The sequence below is a fragment of the Labrus mixtus genome, chromosome 10 (assembly GCF_963584025.1).
Source record: "Labrus mixtus chromosome 10, fLabMix1.1, whole genome shotgun sequence".
Taxonomy (NCBI): domain Eukaryota; kingdom Metazoa; phylum Chordata; class Actinopteri; order Labriformes; family Labridae; genus Labrus; species Labrus mixtus.
This window is the reverse complement of record NC_083621.1, coordinates 5,167,475-5,185,262: the sequence shown is the minus strand read 5'-3', so window position 1 is coordinate 5,185,262 and position 17,788 is coordinate 5,167,475. Positions and strand designations below refer to the sequence as shown.

At 40.9% G+C, this 17,788-nt stretch overlaps 1 protein-coding gene across 1 annotated transcript in view; it reads right to left on the bottom strand.

The window, feature by feature from the left end:
* Window positions 1–2,626: 2,626 nt before the first annotated feature.
* Window positions 2,627–17,788, bottom strand: part of afg2a (AFG2 AAA ATPase homolog A) — a 149,336-nt gene continuing 134,174 nt past the window's right edge. The window contains exon 17 of the mRNA XM_061047682.1: window positions 2,627–3,058. Coding sequence (XP_060903665.1) covers window positions 2,876–3,058 — 183 coding nt within the window. The 3' untranslated portion in view covers window positions 2,627–2,875. The remainder of the gene's footprint in view (window positions 3,059–17,788) is intronic.

Sequence of the window (17,788 nt, the reverse complement as noted above, 5' to 3'; positions counted from 1 at the left end):
CTGAAAAAGGATACATCGCATCCGCTCCTGATTCATTGGGCAGATGTGGAAGGCCGGGCGATAGAGATGTGTGCACTAGTTAAGGTGGAACGGGAGGGTTTTTTTTTTGTATTATTCCGCGTTGGCTTGACGAGAGAAGAAAAAAAAAGTAGTCGTTTCCGCTCATGTGGGTTATGAATAATGATGTGAATAAGGTGAATGTGACTAATAGTGAAGTAACAAAGGAGCCGTTTATTTATATTTCCTGCTGATTTGTCTTTTTTTTTTTGGGGGGGGGGGGGGGGGGGTTCATAAGATCCAGACACGATGAAAAGACAAGTAGAAGCCTATTTATCCTTCTTTTTAAAAACCTGCTTCTAAGGGAATCATCTGGTACCTATAATAAGGTCTTATACTAAAGATATAATGACGAATATTAAACACATATCACTCAAAGTAAAATGCTGATAAAACACTATCAAATATCAAATGAGACATAAATCAAAGTATCCATACAACTGAAGCTGAGACATTAAAATAAAACATACTAACAGAATCAATCTGAGATTAATCTCAAAGTAACAACTTAATAAACATGTTAATGATGCTTTAAAATAAGGGTTAGCCTATTTGATTAGCCTCTTAAATAGCGGACATGAACACAAGGATGTACAAATCTGAAAAGTTAACCTTGACTCTATAAAAAAAAAAGACTCCCTCTTGTGCTGGAGCCACTTTTTTGGAAACCCTTCGTCTGCACTGACAACTGTGTGATTTCACAGACAAACCGAGGGAGGAAACATCAACAGGATGTCTCCTCTTGCTCTCAGGAATGTTCCCATTACGCATTGACACAGTCAGCAGGCTCATCGGGGGAAATAAAAACGCGTAGCGATGAGTCTACAGCCTGCACTTTTCCCATCATTTCAAAAGTTTCACGGGTGGATTTTTGCATGGGGGGGAGGTGGAAATGGTGGTGTGGGTTGTTGGGGGGGTTTGTGGTACCACCTTAAGAAAAAAGCAGCCCTGCAGCCAGGGGGAAAGACTCGCCCCTCGCTCCTGCACCCCCCCCCCCCCCCCCCCCCCCCACCCCACCCCCTCCTCCTCTCTGTTCCTGACTGTCTGGTTTGATTGGTGTCGCGGATGCGCTACATCCGGATCCATGAGAAAAGGAAGTTCAATACAAAGTCAATCTATCCTATTCAAATGGAACAATCAATAGATGAATGACCTCCAGTGCCATTTCGGGTCAGCAAATGCTCCAAAAAAGGGGACGAGGAAGAAAAAGCCCCCCCTATTAGAGTTAACGAAGTGCTAAAGCGATGAAACGACTCACATGTTGTTTTTCAGGCTGGATGTTAAAGATTCAGCTCCTCGGCTGGTAGACCCCGACAGATGGCCCGCCTGGATCCCGGCTCTTAGTGGTCGGAAGTAGGGACGGAAATCTCACGATTACAGCAATTAGCTAATTTTCCATGGATGGACGTGATGAATCTACCAGCCGGGACTGTTTTTTGTGGAGCTTTAGGAACCAACAGAGGCTACTGAAGGGGGTCCAGATTAAAGTATAAATCCACAATAGTACTACATGGATGTTAATGCAAAGGAACATTATGTAATGTTCTGATCAGAGGGATCATGATCACCTCTTTACTAAGACATAAAACGTTTTAACAACATGGCATGAAATATGGGCCTTAATGCTCCTGTGAGGCGTTTTTAGTTCACAATGAAACAGACGGAAGTTAATACTGATGCCTCTTTATAATCTACAAAAGCAAAAAAAAAGACCATCAAGAAGAAGACTGATTCTTTTTCTTTTTATTATTATTTGTAATGCCCAAAATCGCTGCCGGGTGTCAGATAAAATGATTAGCTGGACGCAAAGATCTGGATTAATTCGGCTAAAAGTATGCAGGATGAAATGTTTTATCATCGTAAGCATGTACAGGACAAGAACAATAGATACAAATGTAGTAACAATGTTTGTCCACATGGGGCGCCAAAATCAAACAAACGTAAAGTTCCTCACAGGAGCTTTAAGTATTTTCAGAATTTTAAATAAAATGTAAACCCATTGATGTTATTATACATTATACATTATGTTAGTAATTAAAACACTTCTAATGAATGCTCTTTTTTCTAAGAGACAACCATATTTAAACTTTGAGCAAGATTCACTAAAAATGCCATAAAGGAAGTTTACGTTTGAATGTAAAGTAAAGCTGAAATTAAAAATACTAACGCGTTGTGTTGCCTTCAAATCCAGTCCAAACCTGCTCTCCCAAGAACCCTCACTGCAGAAACCCAAATCCTAGTGAGTTTAATTGTAATTTACAGTAAAAACTTATGATGAGCCACATTCAGCTGATTAGTCCTGATAAATTATCTTATTTTAAGATATAAAAAGTTTTAAAAAAGAGGCTTAAATTGCTTTAAAAAGAGTTTCTGGAAGTAAGATGAAAATAAAACACACATGACATTACTTTAGAGGTGACAGACGTGGTATTAAGAAGTGTTTTCCACAGAACTCTAAGCAGGATTAACCAGACCTACATCCCCTATTGAACCCCTTTTAAATATCATTAACTTGGCATCAGCAGTGTTCCCTCTTTACCAAAAATGCAAGAAAACCAAAGACCATAAATTCATAAATAATGCATTTTAATACATCATTATTTTAGAAGATCAAACTAGACACTTAAGCTCATAACTCAACAACACAATATGAATGTTCTGCACAAGCTTTAGACGTAAAAGTGTGTTTCCAGAGCGTACATAAGAAACAACAACTGAAGTCCATGTTTGTCAAGATGGCCGCCGGTGACAAACCATATTTACTTTAGTAATTATGAAATAGAAACGTGGCAGGGTAGTCTCTTAGTTTGCGGCGTGCTCAGAAGAAGCACAGGCCGCCGCCGCGTTGCTGCTGATAGCTGATATACGACTGGATGAGAGAGTCGGGGATCCGGGGCTTCACAGCGTTCAGGGCACTTTCAAAGTGTCTGGCCTGGACGTGCTGAGCTTTGATGTCCTCTTGTAGGGCCAGGAGGGCAGCCTCTCTGCATACTGCTGTTATCTGGGAAAGGAAACAGACACAGATATTCAGTTGTCAGGCAAGAGCGCTCCATCCACCGAACGCTAAAGCACGAGCACAGTCAGAGGCCGGTCGACTTCAGTGACTCTCTAGATGTGCTCGTAATGGAAAAAACACTTTTTATATAATTTCTTAGAAAGGCTGTTATCTCTGAATGCAAAGGTTTAAACCAATCAAACCACAGATCATCTATACAATCTGTCCTTTATAGTCTGTGGTGATAAAATGCATGATGACAACACTGAAATTCCATTGCACCGACATCTGAGCTGTTAAGATCTGAAGAAAACGTACGCATTCAAAATTGTACGATTGCCAAAGACAGATCATACTCAAACATTACTTTTGCAAAATGTTATTTTTTTGTGGCCCTGATGAAAGACAGGAATACATGACTGAAAATAAAGCTTAAAGTCTTTATATGTGATTTTTCACACTTAAATATAATAGAAATCAAGTATATCCTTTGAAAATAACTCTGTGAGTCATGACTGTCTACAATGGGTGTAACACCCGAGTCCCACTGTCTGTGATGTTTTCAGAGTTTTCAGAGTCCTATCTTCACTTTGTTTACATCGCCCGGACGGCCAGCTGACTCCTCCCCTCGCGTATAAAAGTTGTTTAATTGAGGGACTAGAGAAAAGAAGAATAACATACTGTACTCACTGCTTAACTGTGTTTCTAGATCACGCTCATTTCAGGTAAATTTACATGCAGTGTGAAGATACGAGCATAATAAAGATCGCTAGCATTAGCATGCTAACACAAACAATGCAGCACGAGTTGTTTTGGTTTCATGCTGGAGCTCAAGGGGCGACATCTGCTGGATCAAAAAGTCGCACACTATGCCTTTAAATATGAGTTCATAATCTAACCCTCAAAATAAAATGTACAAAAAGGTGGGAATCACCAGAAACAAACTGAACTTGTGCTCAGTTTGGAAAAAGATTAAGAGGAAATCAAGTTTATTTCCTGGCGAGAGAAATCCATCTGATAATCACATTAGAGGTCTCGTGTAGCCAAAGAACAACATGTTGTTGGAAAAGGAGTCGACTTAAAGTAAACAAAATAAACAACTTAATGAACTAGATTAGAGTTTTTGGAGGAAGTGTAAGGCTTTCGATGTTTGTCGTCTCTGTTACCTCTTTTTGAAAACGGCTCTTGTAACTTGAGGACACAGGTGGAAAGACTGGTTTTCTGTTTCCACCCTTTAAATAACAGATAACTAATACGGATATTTGTTTGTCCTGAGCAGAAACATTTACAGAAAAAAAAAACCCATTTCCAAAAGCCAACATTTCTTATCTGCGGTGTAAAAACTTGTAAATACAGTCCTCCTCCTCCTGCAGCCTGTTTTCTACTGCTGCCATTATGCAACAGCTGACAAGGAGACGCGCTGCAGCCAGCGAGGGCGACCTTTGGGGAGGGATTCTGCACACGGCAGAGGAGTGACTCACTTCCGAATTCGGTGGCGCTGGCTGATGAAGGCCAGTGCCACCCTCCTCCCCTTCTAGAGGCTCAGCTTTTGTTCTGAGGGCCAGGGAGAGCTTTTCAACTCCCTCCCTCGCAGGAAACTATTGGCCTGTATAACCACTGATAACGTCTGATGGGAGGTTAGTGGGACAGCCATGTCATGTGACTCAGCAGGGCGGTGGAATATTGAACAGTGGGAGCGTGCATGCCGAGCAGTGTGGGTGCTCTTAGATTGTTCAGTGGACCGAAGCAGCGCTGGACACTGGCCTTTTCTCTGCAGCTGCACTGTGTGGCCTGACATGCAAGTTAAAAAGTGAATCTTCACATGTAGGCTGCAGTGAGCAGAGGAGCAGTTTACAGCTAGCATGCAGGTCACACTGTTCATTTACAGGGTGTGCTAGGTCCTGTTTAGGACATGTTAGCCTCTGCTTTACGATGCATTAGTTAACTTATTTTGCCAAATAACACAAAACTTTAATTTAAGAAGTAGTTTGTAGTTTGCAATTCAGCAACAATGCAGTACTGAAGCTCCCACTGCAGATTCCCTCAATTCTTTATTAATCCCTTCTTAAAACGTACTTTTACAGACTTGCTTTTATGTGACATCGTCTTCTTAATGTCTTTTCTTACTGGTTTTACTATTTTTATCTTCTTTTACTTCTTACTGTCCTTTTATTTATGCTCTTATCTTAATCTCCTCTTGTGTTTTAACTTGGTAATTTATTATCTTACTTACTTTGTCTATTTATGTTTCATATTTATATTTACTTTTTATTTTTATTAATATTATAGTTTTGGGTTTTTTGATCCTTTAACCACTTGTTTCTATTTCTTTCCCTGCTCTTACCTTCTTATTGCTGTTATCTTTTTATTTGCTTTGTGCTTTTAGTTTCTTACATCTTTTTAAATCTTTGGTCCTCTTGGTCTCAGCTCGTGTTTTTGGGTTCTTGTTTTTCCTGGGTTCTTATGATGGTTCTTGTGATGGTCGGGTTATATATGTCTGTTGGGTATCGTGCACTTTGGGTTCTTTTCTGTTGAATTGTATTTAATTATTTTGAGTATTTTGCATTTGTTATGTTCTTGCTGTTGTTTATGTTCTTCTGTGTTTGCTTTAGTTTGTTCTTGTTTTTGCTGTTTGTCAAAGCACTTTGTAAACCTGTGTTTTTAAAAGGTGTTATATCAATAAAGTTATTATTATTATTATTATTTGAGATTGCCTCCCAGCACTGTGAAATACCAAGAAGACAGACAATGTGCTAATCAAGCGGTGACCTCCACTGTTGGAAATCGAAGCCAATGTTGAAGTAAAAAAAGAAAACTGCAGTTTCGTAGAGTGTCCACTGGAGGCTGGTTGCAAAAGTCTTCGAAGTCACACACACACACACATTCAAGAAAGCCCATTTTAACAGCGGAAAGATGGGCATGTTTAAGGGGTGTGTAGTGGGCTTCGTGGTTAGTTCATGCGCCCCCATGTACAGAGGCTACAGTCCTCGAAGTGTGCAGCCACAGGTCTGAATCCAACCTGTGGCCTGTCATTCCCCACTTCTACAAATATCTAGATCATTTCAGGATGACTACTCCGGATATTCTCCCACAGATAACATTCAAACTACTCTTAGCCCAACTACTCTGGTTTTTCCTCAAACTAGTTTTTGTGTTTTAAAGAAAATAAATTCAACTTCATTGCGATGTGATCATTTGAAGAACAATTTGGTCGGTTTAGGTGCAAAACTGTAAAGTAATAGTAGTTGTAAGTGGATGCAGCTACATAGCAAATGTTAGCATGTTAGCATAGCCATAGCGTGTCTTTATTTGTACTTATTTTGTAAAAATGAATCACAAATTCATCCTTTTCAACTCTTCTTGAAGAAGAAGAAAGACAAGTTTGCTTTACAAAACTGGTGATTCATTCTCACCAGTTTAGATCTTTGATCATGATAATTGTTTGTGGTGGATTGAGTGGCATTACATTTTTTTTTTAGCAATGCTATCAGACGGTTAGCCTCTAGTTAGATCATTTGTTTGCCAGTTTGTTTGGTTTCACAAAGCTACATGCTAACGGTCAACGCTCGTCCAACAGATGGCTTTCATTTAAAGAGATTTTCTCGATTGTTTACACATCAGAAGTGTAATAAATATGGAAGCATACAGAAAAATACAGATATCCTATAATGTTGCAGAGCCAAAGTACAAGAAGTTCTCAAACAGCAGAAGAAATGCAAAAGATTTCAAATCAAGAATTTAGATGACGACATTCAAACACAAATAAGACACAAACGTTACATCACCCAAACAAAAAGAAAAACATGGACGTCGTGGAAACAGGAAGAAAACACGGCAGAGGTCGTCAATTGTTTAAGCACATGACGGTCATGGTGTTTTTCAAGGCTGCAGAGTAAAATGAGGGGAAGATGTTTAAATGTGCTCTGGCGCTGCTAGCATGCACAGCTCAGGACAGGTGCTTTGCAGATGTCAGGATGTGAGGCCCCTATTTCCCCCCCTCTCCCTCCCCTCCCTCTTCTGCTTCTCTTTCAAGCCAATGAGCAACATGATTTAGGCAGCGTAAACACACAGCGCTGGGTTAATTCTGTATGAGGCCTTCCCATCATTCAAGTCATTAAGGCCTGTCAGTAATAATGATGCAAAACAATGAGGCCATGCATCCCCGGGTTCCCTGTTTACAAACGGAGTGAGGGCGAGCGAGCAAAGGCGAGGAATTAGCGAGAGGCAGCGAGAGAGAAGCCACATGTTGAACAATGTGATTTAGTGTTGTTTCCAAGCAACATCCATAAACAGGAACAGACAAACTTTGCAGCACAATCAAGAGTGTAATTTCTTATTTACGTTGCAGATTTTGACATCGCCCCCCCTTTTGTGCCTCAATGTCATGATTCAACGCTTAATAGTTATTTGGTTGTTTACTTGCACAACACCCCTTGGGTTTATTAAAAAAAAAAAGGGGGGGGGGGAAATGTCAGGGGCTGCTCTGAAGTACACAAACGACACACACACACAGGCCCCCACATTCATGCTTGCTGGGTTTATGAGCGGCTCTGTGAAGGCGATCAACAAGCCAGTGTTTCCTGCTGTGTGTTTGCCCGTACAGGCCACAAAGGCAAACAGGGCGAGCGAAAGAGCCAGTTTGTTTGTAAACGTGAAGGCATTCCTACACCGGAGCCCAAAGTCCAGCGAAGACCCCCCCTCAAGCACCCTATCTCCCCCAAAAAGAAACCCTAAAGATGCCGCCGCCCCCCCCCCCCCCCCCCCCCATGCTCCTGAGGAGGAGAAACGAGGAGGAAGCAGAAAACTGCAAATGCACAGAAATGAGATTTGAGTGGGGGAGGAGGGTCTGCAGGAGAGTACAGTGCTGACTTGTGGCAAGCCAAATAAATTATAGATCTCTCCCCCCTTTTTAATTTTTTTTTTTTTTTTTATTGCAATGCAGACTTTATTTTTCATTCCGTTCATAAATTATGTCAGCAATCACTTAAATATACGACGAGGGGCTAAGCTGCCTGATGCATTGCAGCGTGCCGCTCTCTGGTGATGTGGGCGATCTTTACAGTTCCTGGAGGTGGCACGCAGCCAGTCGGGGAAAAAGGCAAAGCAAACGAAAAAAAAAAAGTAATCATCAAGAGCCTCTCAGTTTGGAGACTTTGGAGGCTGAAACCTGCTGACTCAAGATGACCCGAAAGTTGGCCTGATAGGGAGTCAAAGAAAGAGAGAGAGAGAGAGAGAGAGGTTTTGATGATGAAGCAAAAAAGTGTTTAAAGAAGCAGTTTGTACAGTCGGCTCTTCAACTGGTTCAGATTAAACAGAGAAGCCAGTGAGCAACTCCTAAATATTTACTGACTCATTCTCTTCCATCGATTTATTCATTCTCTCAACTACTCTATTCCCTAAAATCTAAGATATGTCAATAGTCCAGCTGGGTCGAGGCTATACTCCATGTAATGAGGCTCACCGCATAAATATGTTACAAACACTGTAAACACAGAATCAGCTATGTTATCTTTATGATAAGAAGAAAATGCTTTCTTTAAAGTCTTAATATGTGATTTTTCACACTTAAATATAATATAAATCAAGTATATCCTCTGAAAATAACTCTGTGAGTCATGACTGTCTACAATGGGTGTAACACCCGAGTCCCACTGTCTGTGATGTTTTCAGAGTTTTCAGAGTCCTATCTTCACTTTGTTTACATCGCCCGGACGGCCGGCTGACTCCTCCCCTCATGTATAACAGTTGTTTAATTGAGGGACCAGAGAAAAGAAGAATAACATACTGTACTGACTGCTTAACTGTGTTTCTAGATCACGCTCATTTCAGGTAAATTTACATGCAGTGTGAAGATACGAGCATAATAAAGATCACTAGCATTAGCATGCTAACACAACAATGCAGTGCGGGTTGTTTTGGTTTCATGCTGGTGCTCAAGGGCGACATCTGCTGGATCAAAAAAATCACATATAAAGCCTTTAATGTGTGTCTTTTAACGTAATGTGAACATTGACATTCAGGAAAAATTAGGTTTGTCTGCTTATTTCCAATTGGTATTAATCATGGTGCTACCGATGATGGTGCCCTCCCTGTATTTGGATTCAGTGAATTCTGGTTCATTATTGAGTGTATTGAAGTCAGGCTTGGTGTTTATTGGACACTCCCCTCAGAAAAAATAAAATCAATCCTTTTTGGAAATGTCTGAAATCAACATATTTTCATGCTAAACTCACAAAAGCCTCTTGTGACTCTTTGCAAAGCATTAGAATCCACTGTATTTTTTATTGTTTTTTTTAATGATCAAGTCAGGAGTGGCTGAATGTTTTAAACCTGAATAAATCTGTTTCCTAATCTTATCATGTGTTTTTGTTCTGTGGTGAACCTGGCCATAATCAAACTACAGTGTCGTCAGATAAGAACATTTTTGAACTTCTTTCACAATGATAGTCCAGTGTTTGAAGATATTATGCGTGTTAGGTTGTAGTGTGTTTTTCATGTTTCCATTTTCAACCTTTGGAAAAAAATGTTTGAACCATTTGACCCAAGAACATGTTAAGACTTCTCGTTCCCTTTTATGAACCTATAACTTCCCATTCATCAGTTCAATTGATGTCAAGGCTATTCTACCCACAAAGCGCAAAATCACAAAAAATGACTTTCAGAGAGTTTTACAATTTGAACATAGTGCAACACTGCAACTTTGTACCAGAGAAATAAGAGAGAACAACAGGGACAGCGGACAGGACTCCCCTTCAAGGACGGACTGCCATATAACAGATACTTTATGTACAGAGTAGACAGAAGTGGCACTCATAGAAAAACAATACTGTCCTGACCAGAAGCATGAAGCTTTAAGCCTCCAGTTCTTTACACCGCGGCCACCACCAAGCAGAAATTGTCCAGAATCCTTGTGTCAGTCATTCCACTTTAATAAAATGTCAGCCGGGCCTCTTAAACTGCGGGGCGTTTAAATTGGTTGCTGGAAAAGTGATAGATACTTAATTGGAGCGCCCACCACATCCTTGTTTCCACATATTCCTCTAATGACAAGTTTCCTCTGGTGGTTTGCAAACCCCTCTGAAAACCCAAGCCTCTCAAGCATGAGTGTGCAAACACACAGATATTCATCTAAATTATAAAATGAATGCAGGGACTTATAATCAATGCTGAAAACATTTTACTCAGACGACCATAATGGCATGTTTTTTGGAGGTCGGTTGGTCATTTTTTTTCCAGGACAGGAAAAGTCATTTTGTTGTCCGTTTGATCTTCTTCGGGAGCTAAAGGTTAATCTCCTTTGAAAAGATTGAGAATGAGGAAGCCAGGCCAAAAGGACTCACATGAGAAACTAAGAAACTTTAAATTCGACAAAGAACTTGGGAAAAAAAAGAACAAAAAACACTATAATGGGAGATCTAAAAGTAACTTTTGGATTGGGAAAACGTGCCAACTGGAAAAGTTCAGAGTAAAAAGAAGAGACGTGCGGTCTGAAAAAGCAAGTTGTTTTAGTTGAAGTGGCAAAATGCCAAAGTGAAAACTGCAGTTCCTCAAATGACCACTTGAGGATGGCTGCAAAAGTGAAAAAGTTCCCATTGACCTCCATTAAAAAAGTGTTGAACTCCACAGAAGAATTCAAGAAGTTGCAGTAGTCAGATCATGGAGACTTTAGGGGCTGTGAATCCCGGAATGAATACTTACCTGCTGAAATTACATTTAGGCTTAAAAGTATTCCTGATTAAGGGATTTAAGTTACTGCTTAAAGTGAACGTTGTGTGCCACAAGCTGTCTGTAAGACATAACTGGGGTCACTACATTAAATCTCTTGGGTATCCATACATCTGTCCAACAATGGTCATTTCTGCCTCATAAAAAACACAACATGGTGCGTTGTAGCTCTTGACAGTAGACCATAACAGACACAAGTAAACCACTAGAAAAACAACAAGGTCAAATAGTAGAATGGGTCAAGACCTGGATCCTGGTTGAAGTTATTTGTTTTACGAAAAGGAAAGAAACTTTGATTGGGGAAAAAACAGACACTGACTAATATGAAAGTCTGGTTTTCTTATATAGAGTAAAAACACGAGTACATTAGAAAAGCAACTCAGTAATTACTATGAAACCAAAACCGTTTTATTCAAGTTTTCTGAATCTGAGGTAAAGCAAAAAGTCAACGACGTCAACAGTGAAGTTATGATGCTTTTCTCCATGGCAGTATTTCATGTTTTTGTATCGTTCATTTTGGATTTATAGTCAGGTTTTAATGTTCATATATGTGCAATAAGAATTGCTTTACAGTGTTTGCAGATTTTAATTAACCAATTGCTTACTCATTATGTCTTGGTAATGAGCCATTAATGGCATCCAATAGGTTGCCAGGAAAACCTCATTGACCATGCACTTTGTGGAAAATAACAGCAGGGGATCAGCACCAATTTCTTAGCCGTTTACAACAGGAAACAACTATTGGGCCGTAAAAAATAACAATCCTTTATTGACTTACTACCATTTCCTACTCCACCATTTGCTAATATTTGCCAATAGCTCATTAAAAAGCAATAAAGTTATGATTATGAATGGCTTTATAAACATTTAAAGCAACAGACTGGATGGATTTTTTTGAAATGTGGAACCTTTATTAATGATTTACTGATTACTTATGACTGAAAGCTTTGTGGCTGATTATAGAGACAGGAACCTGGGAGTATGTTTTGGACATGAGTTTAGTGGGTTATTAACTGCACACATGGCGGTTACATTTTTGTAACTGCCATGAATGGTGTGTTGAAGGACAATGAGTCTCACTGAAGCGTTAGATCACAGATGTCCATCATGTCTTTTTAAGTTGCTAACAATGAAGTTGTTACACTTTCATTGTTGGGGCGACTGTGGCTCAGTTGGTAGAGTCGGTCGTCTCCTAACCGGAAGGTCAGGTGAATCGATCCCCAGGTCCTGCAGTCACATGTCCGATGTGTCCTTGGGCAAGACACTTTAAAGTCTTTTTCACACTTAAATGTAATATAAATCAAGTATATCCTCTGAAAATAACTCTGTGAGTCATGACTGTCTACAATGGGTGTAACACCCGAGTCCCACTGTCTCTGATGCTTTCAGAGTTTTCAGAGTCCTATCTTCAGTTTGTTTACATCGCCCGGACGGCCGGCTGACTCCTCCCCTCGCATATAAAAGTTGTTTAATTGAGGGACTAGAGAAAAGAAGAATAACATACTGTACTCACTGCTTAACTGTGTTTCTAGATCACACTCATTTCAGGTAAATTTACATGCAGTGTGAAGATACGAGCATAAGCATTAGCATGCTAACACAACAATGCAGCGCGAGTTGTTTTGGTTTCATGCTGGTGCTCAAGGGCAACATCTGCTGGATCAAAAAATCGTATATATAAAGCCTTTAACCCCCAAGTTGCTCCGGCTGAATGAATGGGATTAATTACTTCTGATGGTCTCTTTACTCAGCAGCATCTGCCATCAGTGTGTGAATGTGCAGGCGTGACCTGCGGTGTAAAAGAGCTTTGAGTACTCAAAAGACTAGAAAAGAAAGTCCATTTACCATTTAAAGGCTTGAAGTTGATTTTCTTCTTTCACCATTGGTTAGTTTTTAATAGAGAACGGGTACTAGAGTCTTATTTTTTGATCTGAATCCTGTAAAGAGACAGAAGAAGTTGGAGAGTTTTGAAGACACTTAAACGGGGCTATGACATCAGGACCGGCACGAGCTGGGCTCATTTTGCTCAGGGCTGTGGACCCTCGCTCGCCTCGTGGTGCTCCAAGCCATTAGGGATGCCACAACATGAAATCCAGGATACAACAGCGGCCTTTATGCTCGATTGGTCACTGCAATGCACTTCCCCTCTGCAGCCACAACTACACCCTATATCATGCCGCTTGAACGCACACAGGCTATAGCCCAAGCTGGATATGTAAACTGTACATAGAGTGATTTACTACAGCACATCCAGCGCTGTATGTGAGGTCCTGTTGTCCTTGTAAGATAAGGCAACACCAAACTTTTAATGGCCGCCGAGAGGAAATCAGGCCCTTGTAGCAGCAAAAACGGTAACAAGATCCGGTAAAGAATAACAGAAAATAAATGAGAACACAGCAAAAGAGAGGGTTACATAAACACACCGGACACTTTTTAGCACTTGAACATGGCAAGCAGAAATGTACGAGAGGAATAAAAAGTAAGTTAATATCACCATTTATATGGAAGTGTAAAAGAGTGAGCCACGTTGGGGGGGGCCTTTTGAGGTTATGACAGAAATGTGAATTAATACCAAATGAGCACAAAAAAAAGGGAGGACTAACTCACATTTTAAAGAAAGCAAAAAGTGGGTTTGAGGTAATAAAAAATAGAATAATTAGAAATGAAGCAAACAAAATGTCATGTAGGAAGTATCTGACCCCTCAAATGAACATATTCATGTTTTATTTTGAAGGCATACACATGCAGCATTCCCTCTTCATATGCATCCTAGACATTTTGGAGAAAAAATACTTTTGTAAATGTAATCCACCTATTTCCCCAGAGGAGGTGAGATTTTGGCGCGTGCCATGAGACAACCTGTTCAGCATGACGGAAATAAAACCTTCTTGAGAGGTGGAGGGGGCTGCGACTGCTGGCATCGCATACCAACGTTCTCAGGTCAAATCTGTCTGGTGTACTTTTCAGCTTCCTACTCCGACAAAGGGCGCTCAGTGAGTGTATCAGACGGCCTTAATGAAGGGCCTGTTAGCCCCGGCTACCGGCAGCAGATCCACTAGACCCGGAGTGTGTGTTTACTACTCAATCCACCCTTGTGTCTACAGCAGGCTACATCCACTCCCCTCCACCCACCCTCCTCCTGCCTCACCCCCCTCCCTCACACACAAACGGCCACATTTACAGGAGCGAGCCCTGACCCCCTCCTCACCGCCTCCCTCAAAAACCTCTCCTCCATCACTCCACAAGTCCTGCACTCATACTCCACAGAGCGCCACCACACTCTTCACTCTGTGCACTTGCTCACATACAGTTTGGTCATGCACTGAACATGCATCTGCACACACAGATAAGGTCTATGAGCCAACGCACTCATGCATACTGTGCACAAACAAAACATGCTGCATATATGTGCACCCACATAGTCGTCATGTGCAGGTAAAAAAAACACCTTACCACCAACAACACCACCACACACATGTGCAAAGTGATACACGCCTGTTTGCAAAAGTCTGCATGTTTTCATGGAAAAGCCTCGCTCATAGCAAACACAGGCATGTTAATGGACGAAATGGTACGCTTTTCTAGTCTTCTGACTACTCAAAGCAATTTTACACACCTTCATATTCACACACTGATGGCAGTAGTTGCTATGTAGTGAAACCATCAGAAGTAACTAATCCCATTCATTCACATTCATACACCGCCAACGAAGCAGTGGGAGCAATTCCGGGTTAAAGGCTTAATATGTGATTTTTTACACTTAAATATAATAGAAATCAAGTATCTCCTCTGAAAATAACTCTGTGAGTCATGACTGTCTACAATGGGTGTAACACCCGAGTCCCACTGTCTGTGATGTTTTCAGAGTTTTCAGAGTCCTATCTTCAGTTTGTTTACATCGCCCTGACGGCCGGCTGACTCCTCCCCTCATGTATAACAGTTGTTTAATTGAGGGACCAGAGAAAAGAAGAATAACATACTGTACTCACTGCTTAACTGTGTTTCTAGATCACGCTCATTTCAGGTAAATTTACATGCAGTGTGAAGATACGAGCATAATAAAGATCGCTAGCATTAGCATGCTAACACAACAATGCAGTGCGGGTTGTTTTGGTTTCATGCTGGTGCTCAAGGGCGACATCTGCTGGATCAAAAAATCACATATAAAGCCTTTAAGTGTCTCAGCCAAGGACACATCGGTGATGTTGCTGCAGGAGCTGGGGATCGAACCCTCGACCTACCGGTTGAAAGACGACGACTCTACCAACTGAGCCACAATTGAAAGAAAAGTTTCAATTCACTATCTTATATCGATGTTTTGACTCTGAATGTCAGCGTCTGAAAGGTGCAGCTTCTGATCAGTCAGTTCAACCAACACAAGATTTCAATGTTTTGAGGTGATGCAAAGGAAAAAAACTAGATTGCACTTTTTGTGTTTTTCATACTTTTTGTGTTTTTTATTTTTATTTTTAATATTTTTAAATTATATTTTATATATTGTAATATCTTCTTATACTGTATTATTTAAGTTGTTGCTAGTTCTGCTTTATTTCCTTGTTAATTGTTTAGCACCAATACACCAAGTCAATGTATGTATGTGTAAACGTATTTGGCAATAAACCGGATTCTGATTCTGATAGATAATTTCTACATCCAGAATGATGAATAAGGTCTGTGTACAAAATCTTGTAATTGAAAATTGCATGCAGGCATGATTTCAGAGCAGTTGAGGGCTTAGTGACGATCTTTTTCCACTGATAAGCTTGAAGAAATAGAAAGGTTGGTTGAAAAAGTCAGAAAATAGAGTCAAATGTTGAAAACTATTTCCTGTGGTGATGTCTTAAAAATGATGAAATTGTCTAGCCAACCGTCCAAACCTCAAAGAATATTCAAGTTACAGTAATATCTGACAAAAACAAGAAGTATATCATCACCTTTGAGGAAGGGGAAATGGCTGTTTTGTATTTGATAATGCTTGAAAATGAACTCACTGATCAGCTGATCTTTCCAGTGTATTTGTGCAGAAAAAGTAAAAAACGACTAAATGATGAATGAAACGTTGAAAACGACATGAAGAAGTATGAAAACTGTTTTTATAAACTGGTAAGCAAATGCCAAACCAAGAGTAAAATATTCAGAAACCAACACTCCAGAAGTTTAGGCAGATGATACAGAGATGCTTAACATATAATCCTACATACATAAATTGTGGCACAGCGGACGTTTAATGTATGAGATTATATTGGCTCTCAGAGCTCTGCGGATACACCATCGTCACACAGAAAAAGAAGCCCCGCTGCATCCAATTTTCAGAGAGGAAATTAAATAATACATAAATCAAACAACGTCGGGGGTGCTGAGCCAAAATCTCAACCAGAAATGAAATGTTCCATCTTTCAAAAACGGAAAGAGGAAGTGTCTGCAGTGACCACAACTCCATGTGAAAGCTATTTAAGATTACAGGGCAGGAGAGAGAGGGCGAGGGCGAGAGAGAGAGAGAGAGAGAGAGAAAGGGTTAAAGAGAGAGAGAGGGTTAAAGAGAGAGAGAGAGAGTTAAAGAGAGAGAGAGAGAGAGAGAGAGTTAAAGAGAGGGAGAGAGAGAGGGAGGGTTAAAGAGAGAGAGAGGGTTAAAGAGAGAGAGAGAGAGTTAAAGAGAGAGAGAGAGAGAGAGAGGTTTAAAGAGAGAGAGAGGGTTAAAGAGAGAGAGAGAGAGTTAAAGAGAGAGAGAGAGAGAGAGAGAGAGAGAGTTAAAGAGAGGGAGAGAGAGAGAGAGAGAGAGGGTTAAAGAGAGAGAGAGGGTTAAAGAGAGAGAGAGAGAGAGAGAGAGAGTTAAAGAGAGGGAGAGAGAGAGGGAGAGAGAGAGGGAGGGTTAAAGAGAGAGAGAGAGAGAGAGAGAGAGAGTTAAAGAGAGGGAGAGAGAGAGAGTTAAAGAGAGAGAGATAGAGAGAGATAGAGAGGGAGGGTTAAAGAGAGAGAGAGAGAGAGGGTTAAAGAGAGGGGGAGAGAGAGAGAGGGTTAAAGAGAGGGGGGGGGAGAGAGAGAGAGAGGGTTAAAGAGAGAGAGAGAGTTAAAGAGAGGGAGAGAGGGAGAGAGAGAGAGGGTTAAAGAGAGAGAGCGAGTTAAAGAGAGAGAGAGAGTTAAAGAGAGGGAGAGAGGGAGAGAGAGATAGTTAAAGAGAGAGAGTTAAAGAGATAGAGAGAGAGAGAGAGTTAAAGAGAGAGAGAGTTAAACAGAGAGAGAGAGAGCGAGAGAGAGTGGGAGGTGAGGTTAAGCATGGAGGGAGGAAAGTCACGTGGGAGGAAGGGGGAGAACGGAAACACGGCACATGATCATAAATAGCAGAGTGGAGCGTTTGTGTGTGTGTGTGTGTGTGTGTGTGTGTGTGTGTGTGTGTGTGTGTCTGGGGGGGGGGGTTCTCAACAGAGGAATTTAGATTCCATAGAAAAGTGTGATGATGAAAGTGTGCTCGTGTGGGTTTGTCCTCACCGTGTGTCACACAGACCTGAAGGGAAGAGATCACACATGAATCTTCCAGCGGAAAGAAATTAGAAATTCAGTTCATATAGTTTTTTTTAGCCTTAACTGGATGCTGTATGAATCATAATGTCATGATGTTCAGAGTCCTAACTGATCTAATTAAAGGTATATCATGTAATCCAGAGAACGTCATGTTGCTCAGAGTGAGGTGTGTGTTTGTGGTTTGTGATGAGAAATGGAGGACGCTCTCCTGTTGACTCCTGGATGATTTAACTATAAAGTCATGTTGTGATTTTTTTACCGTCTCCATGTCAGGATGTAGATCGTTATCAACTCAGGCCTCCACCCACCTTCTGTTTTGGAAAGACCAATGTGGGACAGCACCTGTGTTGGGGCTACACGCTATTAAGGCTGTCAGTGTGTAAGTGTGTGTGTGTGTGCGGAGGGTGGGGGGGGGTGGTATAGCCGGGCCTCGCCTTAAAGGGCATATTTGTCCTCGCCCCTTAATCAGGCGAATGAAAGCTCCACATTCTC